Genomic DNA, 20,182 nt, shown 5'->3' with positions numbered 1-20,182 from the left:
TATTTTTAGTAGAGATGGGGTTTCACTATGTTAGCCAGGCTGGTTTCGAACTCCTGGCCTCAGGTGATCCTTCCGCCTCGGTTTCCCAAATTGCTGGGATTACAGGCGTGAGTCACTGCACCCGGGCCTCTGGTTGGTTTTTGTTACTTGAAACTAGAGAGTGCAAACTGATATATCCAATTAATCAGAACCTCCCTGTTTCTCCAGAAAGCAACACCAAGCTCAAGGCTCCTCAAAATAGCATTGCTCAGAGCTTTCCTAATCCTTAAAGCATGTATAGAGCTCCACGTAGGTGCTAATTGGCAACTGGATACTGATCACACTGACTTGGTTAAGGTGGCTAAATAGTTTACTCATGCCATTCCTATGTGGAACCTTTGATTTATATTTTAGAGAAACAAGAAAATAAAGGAGTTCTTGAAGAAGGTTCCTAACAGTTACACTAACCTTCTTTGTAACTGTGTAACATGCTAACATACCATTATTGTCATTCGTTACGAGTAACAAGAAGTCAGGGCACCAGCATGGCACATGTATACATATGTAACTTACCTGCACATTGCGCACATGTACCATAAAACCTAAAGTATAATAATAATAATAATAAAAAAGAAGTCATTATAAGTAAAAATGTCCTAACTTCTCTGAGAAAATCACCTTTCATCTTTTGGAAATGTTATGTTTTGTTTGAATGTATTATATGTAATGATACATGGAAGGAGACGCTCTAATAATGGGTTTTCACAGTGTTGAAACTCAGGCTTTCTAACTTGCAACAGTAGCAAGGTTGTGGTTAATGAATACATGCTGCTAAAATGGTTTCAGAGCAAGGAATAGGAGGGAGCCTTGTATTAGTGAAGCTGTCTATGCCACGCTATGGTAGTTGGAAGAAAACCTTTCTGGGTCTTTGGAAAAGGTAGGGCACTAAGGGAAGGGTGATTTTATTTTCTGACGCTGTAAGGAGCAGGAAAGGGAGAGGAGTGAGAACAATGTTCGCTACAGTGCCAGCTGGTAATACTAAGAAGGTAATTTAATACCTTCTTTCTGAAAAAATGTGACATAAGAAAAATGAAATAATAATTTATATATTTTGAGTGCTTCCTATATGCCAGGTGAGAGACTAATGACATCTCTGTAAAGTTGGTGGGTGTCAGGTGAGTGACCTTGGGTAACCTTCATCCCTCATACCCCATGTCTTTGTTACTGCTTCAGCAGAATGGGGAGAATCACATATTCTCGGCTCTTTGCAGAGCTGTTCTGAGGACAAAATGGAAGGGACATTGTTCTGAAAGGTCAAAGGTATCCTGTAAATATAAGAGCTTAGCAAGTGTTCTTTCTTTGTCTCTTTCTCTAGTAAGAAAGATGGGGTGGAAAGAAAGTGAGGGAGAAGCTTTGTTTGGAATTTATAAAGGGGTGAAGCAGACAGGCAATAAATATGATAAGTACATTATATGTTATGTTAGAAGGTGACAATTCCTATGGTGAAAACGAAGGCAGGGTCAGGAGAATAGGGAATGTGCAATTTTAAGTGTCTTGCTCAAATTTTAATTTTAAGGTTCAGCTCAAATGCCACTTCCTTGGAAATCATCTCCCCTGAATTTTATCCTGGTATGGGAATGATTGATTACATATATGGCTTACCTCTAACAGTAGAGTATAAAATTTTTGAAGGCAGGAAATATGTGTGTGTATCTGTGTGTGTATAAATTTCAGCCCTGGTCTCTAGACCACCTTTCTTAATCAAAAATGAGAAATGACTGAATGTGCCCATGGGCCCCACCTGTCCCCTTCCTGGCTCCACCTTTGTCAACGGAGTTTCCTCCTGACCTTGCTCCCTTCCTTTTTCTTGTCTGGACATTTTGAGACTCATAAAAAATGCATGTGCATCTGACGCTAAGAATAATTACCACAATTTCTCAGCTGCAGAGAGCTGGTAAAGGTCATGCCAACTTGCTGTCTGTGCCAGTTGCTTCTCTGGGCAGTGCACCTGTCCTAGTTATTTTTCCCTAAGGTTTCCTTTGTGTTAAAGATTAAAGGACAAACTTGATGAAATGCCTGACTCCAGGGAGGGCAAACTAGAGGCTACAATGGGCCTTGCCTTTTCCTAGGTGGATCAGTTTCCATTCTACCAATTCTAGGTAAATAGCTGGGCGGGGGGCCATTCTCCCAGGCCATAGCTGGCGAGGGTGGCAGAGCCTGTGATTCATGACATTATTCTGACCGAGGAAACTGGACCTTGGAAGATAAATGATTCCTCATGGGACAAGTCAGAACTAGAATTCAGGCTCCCTTAACCATTCCTAGCGCTGGCCCAACTGGGTGTACAGCTTTTAGAAATGGAGATTGAAGAGAAACCTTCTCTTTTCCTACATGAAAGGTGCTATTTGCATATAAATAATCCCAATATCAGCAATAATCTCTCCTCGGAGACCCACACTGGCCACGGATTGGCTATGACAGTGTTGGGGCGGAACAAACTAGTAGAGTCTTATGCTGGAGCCGAAGCCTGCAGACAGAGGATATTCCTCCACCTTGCCTCGGCTTGCGGGGGTTGGGGGGATGCGCATGTAGGGATTTATGGGAAGGGAAAGAGGAGAAGAGAATGATAAAATTAAATCCTTCCAGCTTTCTGTCTTTAGGTGGCTAAATTATGATTATTTCATATTGCTTTGAGGAGTTAATAAGAAAAACAGATGATGATATGGAAGCCCAGAGTGATAAGAGACTTACCTGGGACCACATAGCTAGTCAAGGACGGTGGTGGGGATGAGGCAGGAGGAGGGAATGAAGAATCACGTGTCTGGTTGCCCATGTAGTGCTCTTTTTCTATGTCCTCACCTTAAGATTACAATCAGTGAAAGAGCAGAGGTCATGAGCAGACAGAGAACAATGAACAAGCAGGGAAAGAGATTCTTCAGGGAAAGGTGAGATGGGTTTCAGGTGAGCAAACTGATCAGGTTCACCTGGTCCACACCCATCCCAGTGCTGCCAAAGCAAACCTTCTTTACTTGTCATGTGCACAGTTACTGTTTCACATTGACCTTGCTGCCCAGGTGCTTTCAGCAATGTCAAACATTCTCTTGGTAGTCCAACACCAGAATTTTGCCATGGCTGCTCTTAATTAGCAAAAAATTGTTGCATCATCGCTTGTCAAATTGAATTATAAAATAGTTCCTTGGTCACACGCTTGTTTTTTTCTGCTAGACTCTGAACTCCTTACTGTCCTTTGAACACACCAGGCATGGTCTCGACCGCCTCAGAGCCCTTGCATTTGCTGTTTCCTCTGCTAGAATGCTATTCCTCCAGATGTCTGTATAACTTGCTCTCTTGATTCCTTCAAATCTTTGCTCACTTATTACCTTTTAATGAGGCTTTCTCTGATAACCCTATTGAAAATATAGCAAACAACCTCCCTAACTTCCTTTTCTGCTGTATTCTTCTGCATAGCACACCACTATCTGATATAATATATGTTTTCCTTTTGTGTTATTTTCTGTCACTCCACAAGAATGCAAGCTCATAGGAGCAGCGTTCTCCGCTGTGCCCTCAGTGCCTAAAGCAGTCCCTGGAAGATAATAAGTGCCCAGTGAATATTTGTGGACTAAATGACAAGTGAGTGAATGTATTCCTGCAGGTTAGACACATACATCATGGTTCCTGGCATCTGACACACGCTTAATGCCTACAGAGTGAAAGAGAAATTGTGTTTCTTCCAGGAGTTCTATTTAAAACTGTCCCTGATCATTTAATATTACCTCCTGTGGCTTCATGACTCCTTGATCCCTTTTGTGAAGGGACTGTTTAGGCAACAGTCTCTCCCACATTCAGAGCCCTCTAATAAATTCTGTAGACATTATTGAGCTGTTCTCTGATTCCCCAAATAGACTAAGTTGGCTAATTGTTTGCTCCTGCAGTACCCTCTCTGCTGTTTTTTTTGAAGCACACAAACCACTTATTGTTACTTGTTTGATGTCTGTTTTCCCCAATGGGCCTTAAAGTTTTCAATAGGGCAGGATCCATGTGAAACTTGCTCCCTGCTGTTTCCTGCACTTCCAGTCCACTAACTGACACTCGTTGGACAGTAAATGAGTATTTGTTGACTGAAGGGGCCAGGTATCGTTAGCAGTGCCAAGGAGGGATTAAAATATGTTCTTTGACCCCAGGCACTGGATTGAGTAATACTTTAAAGACATTCCCCGCTCCCAAGTACCTCAGTGAGCACATCTTTTGGGAAATTCCTTCATCTGAGGATTTGACATTTACAAAATTATGTACCTTCAAAAGTTATCAGATTGAACAAAGGAATTCTGCTGTTTATTCAGCACAGGAAAATGATAAACTGCTACCCAGGTTTCTCTATATTTACAAATTGCTTCTCTGATGTCTTTCAGCTTGCAGGAAAGAGGCAGAGACGGTGGGTCACCAAAAAGTCTCCTTGGACTGACCATATAATGATGATAATGATGATTGCTACTAACTTTATTTATTGCAATAGATGGGATCTAGTTAAATACATTGAGTGCACAGCCTAGGATTCTCAAATATTTTTGTTAGCATTTTATCAATTCCCACGATTTATATTTTTAGGTAGCCTCTTTCTTTTAAAGACTTAACTGGGGTTATTACAAAAATAACACATTTTTGTTATAATAAAATGAAAGGATACACACAAAGTAAAAAAGGGAGAGTGGCTCCTTTCTTTTACCTCTGTTTCCCAATCTTCTCACCCAGAAGTAACTCCTATTAATGTTGTATGAATCTTTTTATACTCATCAAACATTTATTTACTTTTTGTATTTCAACAAAAATTGTATCATATTTTATATCATCTTCTGCAACTTGCCATTTTACTTTACAATTATGGATGTCATTGTAACTTGTTAATTGCAAGTATATCTTCTTATTAAAGGCTGCAGAGTATTCACTTATTTCCCTAATGTTTTCCAATAACAAACAATGTTGTAATAGACATCTTTGAATGTGACTGGTTATGTACTCATGCTCAGCCTCCTGATGATAAATGGTTAGAAGTGGAATTGCTCGTGGATTTGGGTTAATTTAGTCAAGGTGGAGCCCCATTTCCCACAATTTTATTTTTTGCATAGTTTGGTTCACTGAGGGCTGCGGGAGACATTTGGCATGAGATCTGAAAGGAGGAAAGAAATGAAGTTGGAACCATATTCTTTTCATGCTCTGAGGATCAGTGCAGGGGACCAGGAGTAGGGGGTGGGGAGGACAGGGAGACTGCTTGATTTCACACATTATTTATTTGTATACATGTATGGCTTACAAGTACAATTTTGTTACGTGCATAGATTGTATTGTGGTGAAGTCAGGGCTTTTAGGGTATCCATCACCTGAACAGCATACATTGTAGCATTAAGTATTCTCATCATCTACCCATCTCCCACTCCCTCACCCTTCCAAGTCTCCATTGTCTGTCATTCTACATTCTATGTCCATGTGTACACATTGGCTTCCTTATTACCTTCCACTTATAAGTGAGAATATGCAGTATTTGCAGCAATGTGGATGACACTGGAGGCCATGATCTCAAGTGAAATTAATCAGATACATAATTAATTTTTTGATATAATATGCCAGCTGTTAAAATATTATTTATTAGTTTCTTTACCCCTGAATTTGACACTTCATTTTCATATATTTCTATATTTACTCGGGTTTGTTTTTAGTACTTTTCTGTTAGACAGATATATTTTAACTCTAAAGTATTATTTAACTCAATTTCTTTAATTTCTGAAACTTTGGGGTTTATTTTGGTATCTGATAGGGCAAAATATCTCATTATTCTTTTTCAAAAATTTCTTTACTTTTCTTATGTATCTTGGGTTCTAGATAAACTTTTAGATCAGCTTGTCATGTTTTATCAATATATCAGTCATCTATTGCCATAATAACTTATTGGCTTAAAACAATAAGCATTTATTATTGCTTAATTTTTCAGTTGCGTCTACGGGTCAACTGACTATAAAGTGACTAGTGCTTCTGGTTTTAGCTGGGTAGGCTCATGCTTCTACGGTCAATTGTGGATCAGGTTGGGGCTTGGCAAGATTTTCTCATGTATTTGGGGGTTGCCTGGCTGTGGGTAGTCCTTGGCTGAAACAACTGTGCTTTCCTCTATGTGGTGTCTCATCCTCCAACGGGCTAGCCCAAGCTGTTCCCATGGCAATGGCAAAGGTCCAAGAGTCAAAATAGAAGTAGAAGTGTGCAAGGTCTCTTGAAGCCTAGTTTCAGAAATGGCACACCATCCCTTCAGCTGCATTTTTTTGGATGAAACCATAAAACCAGCAAATATTCAATGGTGGGGAAATAGACTCTATCTCTTGAAGGTTGGAGCTGCCATCACATTGCAAAAGGCATTCAAAAGGGAGGCTGTTGGTTGAGGTCATCGATACAATCAACACGGCAACCAAATAACATTGGCAAAAATCTCCTTGAGAGTTTTACTGGACTTGAATTAAAATAATAGATTTCATTCCATGAAAACTGACACATGGTAAACACACATGTACCCACCATCCAGATTTGTCAAATCTTAACATTTTGCTTTATGTGTGATTTCAAAAATAACTCAGTAAAGATATTCTTGAAATCCTTTGTGTTCCAGTCTCTGATCCCAGTCCTTTGTCCTCCTGCAGAGCTAACCACTACCCTGAATTTGCTGTTAACATTCCTACACATGCTTTTATGTTTTCACTCCATATTTGTGTCTCCAGAATAACCAACAGTTTATTTGTATTTATTTAAAAACTTGACATCTGTGGTGCCATACTGTTCTTATGTTCAAATTGCCAGCAATTTGTTCAACATGACGGCTTTGAGATTTACCCATATTGATATATGTAGCTTCAGGTCATATTTAATTTTTTTGTTGATCTGGTATGGGTGAAGTGTTCCTTCTCATAATTTAAAATCACCTCTACAAACTGTGTTTTTCTCATTAATCAATTCTAGTGGCATTTATTTGTGTGTTTTCTTTTGTTTTCAATGCCTCTTTTTTCCCTTTGGACTGGCAATAGGTTTGTCTATTGTATTGCAAGAATCTAGCTCCTGGTTTATCAAATCCATTAAAAAATTTGTCTTATTTATTATTGCTTTCTACCAAAGAATTTTTAAATTTACCTTTAGGTTCTTGTGGTTGTGTGTATATTTTATTTTTTGTTGTCCATATTGTCTAACAAATGCATTTCCAGGCCTAGTTGTCCCCCTTAACTGTTGTTGCTACAATTCACAGGTTTTCATAAGTACATATCAATGTCAATTATTTTTAAATAGTTTGCAATTTCAGGATGAGCCTCACATTATCTCAAGTGTAACTGAGCAGGCCATTTTAATATGTCAAAATGATTGATACTCTTTTTAGCCTTTATTAATTTCTGTGTGCCTTATATTGTGGTCAGACAATGTGTCCTGTATGATTAACACACCCTTGACTGACAGTTGATTGGATATTAAATTCTAAATTCAAAATAATTTTCTCTGATTTTTAAAGACATTTTTCTTTCCTCTGGCTTCCAATATTCAGTAGAGTGGATGCCAAATTTGATGGCAGTCTTGTTCTCATATAGGTCACTTGCTTTGTTGTTTTTTCCCCCTCTCCAGAAACATGTAATGGATTCTTTTAATCCTTGAGTCCAGAAGTATGTTTTGTTCGGTACTGGTATTAGAATCTTGGTGAGCTCTTTGGATCTGAAGTCTTAAGATTTGTTTTTAAGCTCAAAGAAATTTCCTCCTTTTTTCTTTTTAAATATTATCATCCTCTTTTTATATTCTCTTAGAACTTTTATTGAGCAGATATCTATCTTTTGTGCCTCTTAACTTTTTCATGGTTCTCTTTCCCCTTGGTGGCATTTTTTGCTTTAAACTCTGGGAAGTGTAGCAGGTTTATAATTTACAGTCTTAATACAGGTGTGCAACAAAAATAACTTCTTAAAATTTCATTTTAACTGAATTCAGTCTTTTCCACTGAAGGTAAAATGAATCTTTTCGAAACCAAGGCAACTCACTTTCAGTTTTGAACATAGCCCATTCAGGATTTAAACTGTCAATTCAAAGTTTTTTCTCATTTTCCCCCTTCTTTTCCTTTTTGTTCCCTTCTTTTTCCAGGATGTGATCTAAATTCTCAGGGGCTTTACGTGTCACGCTGGCATCAGGAGGGGACATTTAGTATAACTAATTTCCCTGTTCTCACTGTTCTCTGTAGAAAGAAAGCTGGTTTTTTTTTTTTTTTTTTTCTTCTGGTTGTTATTGCCATTGCTCCCATCTGCTGCTGCCATCCATGATCAAGCCATGGACTCTCTTTTAAGAGACATACAGTCTGCATTCTCTTTTTATGGCCCTCAGGCTCCTTTGGCTTTTGAACCCTCTCAGTGACTTTTAACATGGAGGTGCCAGGATTCTGTGAAATTATCTTTGTCTCTCTGCTTAGAAATCTCCATCAACCCTTTGCTGCCATGGTGGATGCAGAGAATCTCTAGATGGCTTACCATAAATTATCCTAGGAAGTGAGGCATAAGTATCCCTTTTTTCAGATGCTTCTAAAAATGAGACGAGGACTTGTATCATTTACAGACCCCCTCACCCAGGTTTGGTAGGTACTGGGACATTGACTCCTTCTTAAGGATCCAGGCAACATCGACAATCTAACTGCGATTTCCTCTGAACTCCTCTCCAGCCTACACATAACATTTTTTTTCAAGTAAGAAAACAACTCTTTATCATAGTGCAAATTTTATGCCCAATGGTATAAACTCTCTGCTTCCTGTCTTTCACGATTGCTATTATATTAAGATTCATTTTCAGGAATTCCAAAGAAATCCTTGTATCCTTCTACATGGTGTCTCTTGCAATTAAAAGTTTTGCTGTCAAAATGATTGTTTCTTTAATGCATTGTGATATGATTTGACTGTGTCCCCACCCAAATCTCATCTTGAATTGTAGCTTCCATAATTCCCATGTGTTATAGGAGGGACCCAGTGGAGATAATGAGTCATGGGGGTGGTTCCCCCATACTGTTCTCTTGGTAGTGAATATGTCTCATGAGATCTGATGGTTTGATAAGGGGAAACTCCTTTCGCTTGGTTCTCATTCTCTCTCTTGCCTGCCACCATGTAAGATGTGCCTTTCACCTTCTACCATAATTGTGAGGCCTCCCCAGCCACGTGGAACTGTGTGTCCATTAAACTTTTTTTCTTTATAAATTACCCGGTCTTGGGTATGTCTTTACCAGCAGCATGAAAACGGACTAATATATATTAAAAATCTATTTATAAGTTCAGTTAGTTCCTTTATTCCATGATGTATCAAGCCCATGCCTAAAGAAAAGCATACGACAAGTAATCACTGCTTTCTGAATTATGGAGGTCAAACAAGGGCTATAAGGAACATGGAATATTGGGGGGTGGTGGTTTTGGGACTCATTGGTGAGAAACTAGCAATTAAAATCTCAGAATATTATTTGACTGAAATTGATCTTTGGAAATCCTAGATAGTAATAGATTTTCAGATGTGTCTATGATTATTTTGTGGGACTGTCAACCCCTGCTTTATGACACCATCACAACTCTCAAAATGTCTGGCAGAAGCTGGTGACTGCATATTGTAGAGGGTTTGACAAATGTAATCCAATGTATACACTTCACCTGCTCACTCTCCTTTTGTGCCCTCATCTATAGGTTTCACTCTCTGTGACCTCCATTGCTGCTGACCCTGAACTGGGTGATAGCTTCCTCCAGCAGCTGCTGATTTTTCACTTTGATCTGTATATGATTCTGACCAGACTAGTTTTGATCCTGTTCTCTGACTTGTTCATCACCAAGGCCATCTAAACACCTGCAAATCAGGTCTCTAGGCGAAGATTCCTCAACCTTTCTCTACCTTTGCCTCATACAGAACTGCGGTTCGGTTGATTGTTGAGACTACAGCTTTGATCTATGTGTGCAGCAGTAGGCAAATCCCTTATAGGGGAGAGGGCCGTGACCATGTTTTAGACAGTAGTGAACCCCAGGATGACCATTCCAATTTTATAGCCTGAGGGCAAAAAGGCAAAGGAAGCCCTGAGGAAAGCTCTTAATAAAGCCAAGTTGTTCTAATTAGCTTCATAGCTCTGCAAAACACTCAACAACCTCCTCTGTTGTACTAACCATCTGGGCTCTCATTATCATTTGCAGGTGTTCATGCAAACTAGGCATGGAACCAGGCCCCCAGAGGTAGAGAATTTTCCAGCCAGAAGTTTTCCATAAAGTCTGGCTCGAGGGGAAGCAATGAAAGACAGAGGCTGAATATCAACAAAGAAATTCCATATTTTAATGGGGGAAAATATTGATAAATACTTGAAATTCCCTTATGTAATGACAACAACAGGGAAGGCTAACATCCTTAGAACATTAACATTGAGCAAAATGGGATGAAAAGATAATGAGACAATTGCATAACAGATTTATGAGTACTGCCATCCAGAGAAAGAATGCTTTGTTGTCTCTGAGAATATTTCCTGTATTTCCTTATATGATTAAAAATGTTATATTTCGTTTGAATGATTTGTAATTTTGTCCTTAAGTGAGAAATTACATGTGAAATGCATGGCATATTTCCTGGCACTCAGTGGGCATAGGGATGTTGGCTATTCCTGTGGTCATCACAATTATTATTAGTGTGTTCTACATTCATTAAAATCTAGACAGCAAGTTTTATAGCGATCTTAAAGTAACGGTTATTATAAACTCTATGATGTCATTGAATGTGTGTAGATTCAGACCAGGAAGCAGAAGAATGATTAAATTTGGGAACTGTATGGGAAACACCTCCTGATTACTAACTATCAGGGTACATTAGTGAAGAGTGTTTTTATTTTCTCTCTTTATTTACTATTCTCCATGGCTTTTTGAGGTTGGTATTATTATTGCCAATTTGTAGATGAGGAAGTCAAAATACTGAGAGATTTTACATATTTCCCAAGATCCCTGGCTCCAGAAAATGATGGAGCCAGGGCAATCTGACCCAGAACTCATATTTGTAAGATTTTTAAAAAAAAATTGTTGTGGGTACATAGTAGGTGTATATATTTATGGGGTACATGAGATATTTTGATACAGCCATGCAATGCATAATAATCACATCAGGGTAAATGGGGTATCCATCATCTTAACCATTTATTCTTTGTGTTACAAACAATCAAGGTATACTGTTTTAATTATTTTAAAATGTACAATTAAATTATTATTGACTGTAGTCACCCTGTTGTGCTATCACATACTAGGTCTATTCATTCTATTATTTTGTACCCATTAACTATCCCTACTTTCCCCACATGCCCCAATACTTTTATCCAAAAATTATAATGACTTCTGTCTAGTAAACTATAAGTGGTAAAAAAAAAAATTACTGGTTGAAAGGGACAAATAAAAAAATAAGAGCTGTTTACATTTAGGATTAAAGTACTCTTGGGTATGAAAAAAATCATCAAGGTCATGGTATTTTCTAACAGCCACAAGGAACACTGAGCTGAGAGCTTCTTCCCGACCCCCTGAACCCCACTTCCTCAGCCAAGGGAGTAGATTCCTAACAAGACATATTTTCTATCCCAGGGTGGGAGGGCATAGCAACATTTTACCAGGAGGGTTTCAGAATTGCTGTGGACCCACTGTTGCCATGTGCCTGCCATTCTTCCTTTTTTCTAATGGGAGCGTTTATTGTGGTTATTCTGCCTGTTCACCAATACATTTTGGGTATTTGTGGGCAGACATATGACTTGTCTTTGTAGTTCGTAATTCTCTAAACCAAGGGGAGCTGCACCTGGACCTGATGGATATCATAAGATCCTAGACTTTGATCTTGATGTAATTTGTTGAAGTTTACAGGTCGGGGTTGGGGGAGCTTAGGGTGATGAAGAGTATATTTTGTATGTGATTTGAGAGGGTAGAATAAGAGTATTTATGGACGATAGGAATATTGGATCATTGCTCATAAAATAAACTTCGCTCCTCTCCAACTGTGAGTAGGATAAACTCCCCTGCTCAGGGATGTTGAGCTTGACTATGTGGCTTGCTTTGACTGGTGGGACTTGAGTACACCCCATGCAAGCAAAGACTTAAAATGTGCTTGTGTAATTGGGCTTTGTCTGCTTGTGATTCTGCCATTTTTAGAGGCATATGCCCTGCATAGCTTGCTGACCCAAAGATGAAGAGAGACACGTGAAACAGATTGTGAATCAAGCTGCAGCTTGGTCAAGTTAGCCGAGCCCAAGCCCAGCCTAAATAAGCTAAATCCTGTCTGGCCACAGACCTATGAGTGTGAGAATAAATGCTCATTGTTGTGTGCTACTGAATCTGTGGGGTGCTTATCGCAACACAGGAGCTAACTAAGCACCCCATGGTCAAATACTTTTGAGAATTGTTGCATAATATACAGTTCATTTTGGAGATTTATAAAGGATATTATCATATTAAAATCTTCAAAAAGTTTTCTAGTAAAGATAGTTGTTTAACTTCATTTACCCAGCTTCTCAGACTTCTTTTAGCATTGAATCCTTATCTGGTATGTTAGAAGTTAAAAAAAAAAAGTTTACTGTTGTTTGACTTAATTTTTCTCTGTTAGGGAAAATTTTTCCCTTTGTTGAGGAAAGTTTCTTAAAGGATATCTTCATAATGAAATTTAAGGACTTCCAGTGCAAGGTCTAAACTGAAACTATTTAGAGCTTAAAGATTTAAGTCCGGGAGCAGTGGCTCATGCTTGTAATCTCAGAAATTTGGGAGGCTGAGGCGGGCAGATCACTTGAGCCCAGGAGTTCAAGACCAGCCTGGCCAACACAGTGAAATCCCGACTCTACTAAAAATACAAAACGTTAGCTGGGCATGGTGGTGCACCCCTGTAATCCCAGCTACTAGGGTGGCCGAAGCATGAGAATTGCTTGAACCTGGGAGGCAGAGGTTGCAGTGACTTGAAATCATGCCACTGCACTCCAGCCTGGGCGACAGAGTGAGACTCTGTCTCAAAAAAAAAAAAAAAAAAAAAGGAGATTTAGATTATTATGCATAACAATATATAAAAAATTTTAGCCTCTCAGTTGATTGGGTAGGATAGGGATTTTGGAAGATTTTGGAACTGGGAAAAGAGAAAAACAAACAAAAGATTTTCTGAGTAGAGAAAGCAATGGAGTCAGATGGTAGAGGACAGGCTCAAGGTCAGAAGCAGTGTCACTCACTGTCCCTGGAGTATCCCTTGGGCTCTCCTGCCCATATGAATGCTGACCCCCTTTCCTAAATAGTTTTGCCCATCATTCTCCCACTCTCTCTTTTGTCCAAACTGACAAAGTCCACCTCCTCTGGGAATCCCTCCCCAATTTACCCTACCTGTAAGTAATCTTGCCCTAGTACCTTACCTACTCCTTGCTTGTTTACTACTATCCCCATAGTAGACGGAATAGTATTCCCATAATACTACTATTCCCATAGTACTGTACCTACTCCTTGCTTAGGAGTTTAGTACTTGTTATCTTATAGAATGGATAAGAATCTCACCTATTAGGCTATATATTCCTCATAGGTAGGCATTGTGTTGTCTTTTTGTTTCATTTCACATCTCTTGCTCTCATTTAGAACTCTTAGCACAGTGACGAGTCAATGAACCACACATGGTTCCATTTTCTGTTGGTTATCATAACTGTCAAAGAGGGCAATTATTCTGTTTTTCCATATCTTCCTTTTTTTTTTTGAATTGAGACATGTCAAAATTCAATGACTCAACAAAATGCCTGTGAATTTGTGGCTAAAACAATACTATTGTGTCAAAGATGTAGAGAGCTGGCAAAAGCTATGCCAATAAGACAAACTTGCCAATTTCTCCTCTGAGCAACATTCCAGGCTTTTGTTTTCTCTATGTGTTCATTTGCATTTAAAGAAAAAAAAAGGAAAGATTTTAATGAGGCACTTGACTCCCAGAGAGGGCAAACAGAAGACATGATGTGTCTTGCTGAGGTTTCTGTGTAGGGTACCCAGTTGGCCCTCCTGGATAATGTGGAGCAAAGTCCCGTGTTTCCAAAGCACTCTTCTTCCAGATATGGCCACAGTGGTGAAGGTGGCAATGGGCATAATTTCTGACATTGTTCTGATGGACATTGTCTGACATTGTTCTGACATTTCTCTGATTAAGAAATTAAAGTTAGATACATCTAACTCCTCAAGGGACCATGCAGAGCTAGGATTCAGGCCTTTTAAACCCCATTCAGTTTGTGTATGGCAGGGCTTTGAGAACTGTGACTGGGAAGAGAGTCTTTTCTCCTCCTATGAGAGGGACTAGGTGCCTAGTGAGAAACCTACATGTGCAATAATTGCCTTTCCTTAGAGACCACTTTAGCCATTGATTGGAGACCTCAGAGCTTTTGTAGCAATTATTAGTGTCTTCTCCAAAGAGATTTGTGTTGGAGCTGGGAGCCCACAGGAAGAGGCCGTTCCCCAATCTCTGCTGTCCCTGCCTGGAATTGAACAAAAACCAGTGAAGAGTGCATCCTAATCAGATTTTGCAGATCTGGAAACAGAAAGAATAAAACGGCGTCTTTGGCCGAAAAGAAGTGGCTAGAAGGATCTCGAGGATGGTAGGATCCAGGGACTGACTTTCAGGCAGTGAAGTTATTATTGTCCCCATACTGATGCACACATTGTGTGTGCATGTGTGTGAGGAATGTAGGAGGGAAGAGGACACTGTGGCTCCAGGAGATTTGCTTAGCGTTATAACTGAGCAGGTCTGGGAGGGCAACAAGAACCACCCAGACCTCCTGATGCTCAGCACAATACTTTTGCCCCTACACCCTTAGGATTTCTCCAAGCAGTGGGTGAGAAATGACCTTTTAGACATTAAGGAAAAATAGTGGACAAAGAGAGAAGAGGACCTGCCAGGTAAAGATGTGGAATTCAGGTGAAGAAACTGACCTGGTTTTCTTGGTTCCCGCTCCATTCAGATCACCAGATCCAATTTCCTTTATCATTTTTTCCCAATTGGTCAGTCTGACACAAGCAGAGCTGCCAAAGTCTTATGCTTTAAAGATGACCCAATGTCCTTTCTATCCTATTGCACTACAACTCTGCCAAAGAACTTACTATTAGCTCAAAAGCCTCTATCAGTCTTCAGATATTAATAGACTGCAGAGCTGGTATTTATGTTTGTTTAATTAATGGTGGACACCTTCTGAGTAGGGGCTGTTGGAATAATCAGGTGATGCAGTGAAATCTTGTTATAAACTAAACAGAGCTTCTGTGTACAGTTTTGTTTCTAATGGCAGTTCCACCACTTCTGAGCTGTGCAACCTTGGGAATGATACTTAAGCCCTTTCTTTCTCAGTTTCTTTATCTGTAAAATGAGGATAAGAAAAGTTCCTACCTCATGTAGTGGTTGTGGGGATTAAACGAGTTAATATATAAATCATTTAGAATAGTGTTTATCTATTTTCTATTATTAAGGACAATATCAGTTCTTATAAAAGCTATTTTTGTTAAATGAAGAGGCTCTAATGAAGGTAGCAGCTTTCTGCTAAGTAAGCACGTTGTTAGGTTGAGGATAAAAGTATAAACCCAAGAATGGCTTATGGGCTTTGTGACTGTTGATCAATTTTAGTGAGTTCTTAGACTTCGGGCATTTTCTGTTTTTAAATACTTTCACAAAAATAAAAGTAATTCATTGAACATGTGTATAGCACATTTCCCTTTGCAAGGTGCCTCATATATTATTTGGTAACTTTATTCCATGAGAAAATATTAAGCCTTTACCATGTGCTGAGCTCCAGGAGCACATGCTCTGACCAGGGAAGGCAGACAGGAGAGAATCTTCCTGTAGAAAGTGCAACCTGGGTTGAGGTTTGAAGGTAGGGTAAGAGCTGGCAAGGACTTGGAGGATGCGAAAGAGAAGGTGTTCTAGGCAGAAGGGGTTTGTCTTGCTGAAAGTGCAGAGATGTAGGAGAACCTGGGGGAGATTAGAGAAGCTGCCAATAATTCAATACGTCTGGAGAGAAGCGTGAGAGGGTGAAGTGTGGCTGTGGGTATCAGGATTTAGAAGCAAGAAAGCAACATGAAGAAATAAGCAGAGGAGATCTCACAGAGGCATTTCCAACATGTGGAAGAGTCTAAATAATATCCCATCCTAGATTACAGTAATCTATTGCATATTTCAAAATAGCTAGAGGCAAATAATTTGCATATTTCGAGCTTTAAAAATACAAATATTTAAGGTGGTGGACATCTAGTTACTCTGATTTGATCTTTACAAATTATATGGATGCATTAAATTATCACAAGGACTTTCCAAAAATATCCTTTCCATGATGGGCACCGTGGCAGGATTTTTAACAGGGGAATCAGATGTGATCAAATTAATGTCTTAGAATTATCACTCTGACCACAGTGAGGAGGAAGAATTTGCAAGAAGCAAATATATAGACAAGGAGAATAATTAGTTCCACGGCTGTTGTTCTAATCCAGGTGAGAGTTGAAGAGGATTTGATATCAGGGAGGAGTTGTGGTCACGGAGGAAAAGGGATAGAGTCCTGACACAGATATTACCATGGTAGGCAAGAGCCCATGTGTCAACACTTGGTGGAGCAATAAGGAAGTTTCGGCTCAGAATGGCTATCTGGCTTGCAGAGCTCACACAGCTACTTAGCAAGAGGTGGGAGAATGTGCACCCCTGTTCTGAGAATGTTTACCTGTATCTGTTTTGTCAATATGCTAAGATGACTCTATGCCACAGGACTTCGTTGACGGCAGAAGCTAAGATCAGTCATCTCTGAAGCCCTACATTGCACCTGGCATATTTTTTATATATATATATAGAGAGAGAGAGAGAGAGAGAAAGAGAGAGAGAGAGAGAAAGAGAGAGAGAGACAGGCTCTCACTCTGTCTCCCAGGCTGGAGTGCAGTGGTGCCATCTCGGCTCACTGCAGAGATGGGAGATTTGACCTCCCAGGCTCAAATGATTCTCGTGCCTCTCTCCCGAGTAGCTGGGATTACAGGTGCTCACCACCATGCATGGCTAATTTTTTTTGCATTTTTAGTAGAGATGGGGTTTCACCATGTTGGCCAGGCTAGTCTTGAACTTCTGGGCTCAAGTGATCCGACTGCCTCGCCTCCAAAGTGCTGATATTACAGGTGTGAGCCACAGCATCCGGCACACCTGGCATATTTTGTCCACAGTACATTTTCAATAAATGTAAACTAGAAATACAGGTAAATCCTATTTGCACCTTCCTAACTTGCTTCCTAACTTGCTTCCCATTCTACATGTCTCAGGGACCACTGGTGACATGGCAGAGATGAACCTCACCTTGGTGACCGAGTTCCTCCTTATTGCATTCACTGAATATCCTGAATGGGCACTCCCTCTCTTCCTCTTGTTTTTATTTATGTATCTCATCACTTTATTGGGGAACTTAGGGATGATTATTCTGGTCCGCATGGATCACCAGCTCCACACTCCGATGTATTTCCTTCTGAGTCACCTCGCTTTCATGGACATCTGCTACTCATCTGTCACTGTCCCCCAGATGCTGGCAGCGCTGCTGGAGCATGGGGCAGCTTTATCCTACACACGCTGTGCTGCTCAGTTCTTTCTGTTCACCTTCTTTGGTTCCATCGACTGCTACCTCTTGGCCCTCATGGCCTATGACCGCTACTTGGCTGTGTGCCAGCCCCTGCTTTATGTCACCATCATGACACAGCAGGCCTGCTTGAGTCTTGTGGCTGGGGCTTACGTTGCTGGTCTCGTCAGTGCCTTGGTGCGGACAGTCTCAGCCTTCACTCTCTCCTTCTGCGGAACCAATGAGATTGACTTTATTTTCTGTGACCTCCCTCCTCTGTTAAAGTTGACCTGTGGGGAGAGCTACACTCAGGAGGTGGTGATTATTGTGTTTGCCATTTTTGTCATCCCTGCCTCCATGGTGGTGATCTTGGTGTCCTACCTGTTTATCATCGTGGCCATCATGAGGATCCCTGCTGGAAGCCGGGCCAAGACCTTCTCCACCTGCACCTCCCACCTCACTGCTGTGTCACTCTTCTTTGGTACCCTCATCTTCATGTACCTGAGAGGTAACTCGGGTCAGTCTTTGGAGAAGAATCGGGTAGTGTCTGTGCTTTACACAGCAGTCATCCCCATGTTGAATCCCCTCATCTACAGCCTGAGGAACAAGGAAGTGAAGGAGGCCCTGAGAAAAATTCTCAATAGAGCCAAGTTGTCCTAACCATCTCCAAACTTGGAAAATCCCGAGAACCACCTACTCTGTAGTGTCAGAATTCTGGACGCTCATTATTTATAGCATGCTCAATGTTTAAATGAATATATTATGGTGCTAGGTATAAAAAAGAACCAGAACTTTTAGCTCCAGGGAGAGGAAGGAAGATAAGGAAAAGTCAACCTGAAAAGAGATTGGAGTGGGAGTTTTGATTCCCAGGACAAGTGACAAAAGGATTTGAAATTAAATCCTGTGCAATCCAAATATGGCACACCTCACCTGTCTGTGATTATGAGTAATTTTTTTTGCAAAATTTTTAATGAAAGATTTTCATCATATAGAAATGTTAAAAATAATGTGTAGGAAGTTTCCTATACTCAGTACTGAGATTGTGTAATTGCTAATATTTGCTATCTTTACTTGGTTACGTAGATGTAATCTATCCGTGAGTTTATTCATCAATCAATTCACTCACCAAACCACCTTTTTTTGATTCATTTCAAAGTGAGTTCCAGACATCAGCATTAGTACCCTTTACTTCTATGCACTTCAGAATTATATCATCAATTAGGATTCAATATTTAGATTACATTTATTTTTAATGATCAAACTATGGTTGTTTGATGATCCAATTAGTAAAGCTGACCCTGCTCAAGGTATTCCTTAATATTCTGGTAGTAGTTCTCAAGAAGGCCCCACACAAACTTCTAAACAATGCCTACAATAACATGTCTGTCAATTGCTATCACCTCTGGATATATGCCCTGTTCTTTTTCTTCCTACCTATTACAGTTCTCTCTCATCATATGGCATGACTAAAAATCCACTTAGCAAAGTTATACCATTCCCACTGCCCATAATGGCATCTTCAGTGTTTGTATCATAGACATTGACTCTCTGTGTTCTCAAAGCTTTTTCCCTCAGGGAGGCAGAACATTGCTGCATTCCACATGGGGATAGACAGGAGGGTGGTCATTGCCTATCCTGGGTCCCTGCTCTCTGCAGCAGCTCAGCCTGCATCCAAAGCCTCACAAAATCTGTCTGTTCTTAATCTTTACTTCTCTAATCACAGGGGACTTGTCTCAATCAAACCCAAGGCACTGGAAGAGAACAGGCCCCATCTATTAATCTTTTCTTCATTTAAACAAATTTTTATACCTGGAACTCAAACTTCTTTTCCTGTCTCCTGGATTACCAAGAAAAAAAAATCCAAATCCAAAACCAAAACCAAAACAACAACAGCAAAAAATCCGGGGTACCCTGTATGTGATTGATACAAACAATTGTGGAGAAGGTGACAGTATCTTACAAACCTAGGATGATTTTAAACTCATCCAGACAAAAATGCTGTGTGAAACACGGAATTCCAGTTACAGGACTTTAAATGGAAAGAAGATATGTGAAAGGTGGGAGACTCAGCATGCGGGTAGCCAAAGGATATTCAATGGAAGGTGGCTTATAGTAAAATAAAACACATCTGAATCTTTAAAGACATTATGTTTATTCTAGAAGACAGAATATTTTAAAGTACATATTGTAATTTTCACAAGAAATATTTTATCCCTTTAATAGTGTTTTGTCTGGTTGTGAAAACCCAGGCTTAAAATTTATAGCTTCACTAAGGGGTATAATTAATAAATAGTATATGCATCAATTGTGTTACAGGTTGTGTAAAAAATGTTAAAGAAATGTTGGAAAGCTTGAATCAGTGATATGAAATTCCCTCCTGGTTGTGTCTGTGTGAATAAAAGCAGTGTACTAAGGAATTATTTGCTCTCTTAGAATCTACCAGAAGTCAGGAAGTACACGATGAATGGAAAGGGGCTACTAAGAGAATAAGTTGCCAGGTAGAAGAAAAAAAATTAATGCCTCCTTCTGATTAAATTCTAAACAAGTATCTTCAGATTTATATTCAAGAAGGAAGGGCTAATTGAAAAGGCTGTAGGAACT

General features: G+C 39.8%; 1 protein-coding gene across 1 annotated transcript; it reads left to right on the top strand.

Moving 5' to 3' along the window:
* Nucleotides 1-17,308: 17,308 nt before the first annotated feature.
* Nucleotides 17,309-18,241, top strand: LOC100453845 (olfactory receptor 9Q1). The gene has a single exon (XM_002821771.3). It carries the CDS (start codon nucleotides 17,309-17,311, stop codon nucleotides 18,239-18,241), a length of 933 nt encoding a protein of 310 aa, XP_002821817.3.
* The last annotated feature ends 1,941 nt before the right edge of the window (nucleotides 18,242-20,182 follow it).

This window comes from Pongo abelii, chromosome 9 (assembly GCF_028885655.2).
Source record: "Pongo abelii isolate AG06213 chromosome 9, NHGRI_mPonAbe1-v2.0_pri, whole genome shotgun sequence".
Taxonomy (NCBI): Eukaryota; Metazoa; Chordata; class Mammalia; order Primates; family Hominidae; genus Pongo; species Pongo abelii.
The sequence above is the reverse complement of the archived record's forward strand: the minus strand, read 5'-3'. Positions and strand labels throughout refer to the sequence as shown.

Bases quoted from the DNA above. Each gene is read 5' to 3' on its own strand.
- LOC100453845 (XM_002821771.3), top strand. From the start codon at position 17,309: ATGGCAGAGATGAACCTCACCTTGGTGACCGAGTTCCTCCTTATTGCA.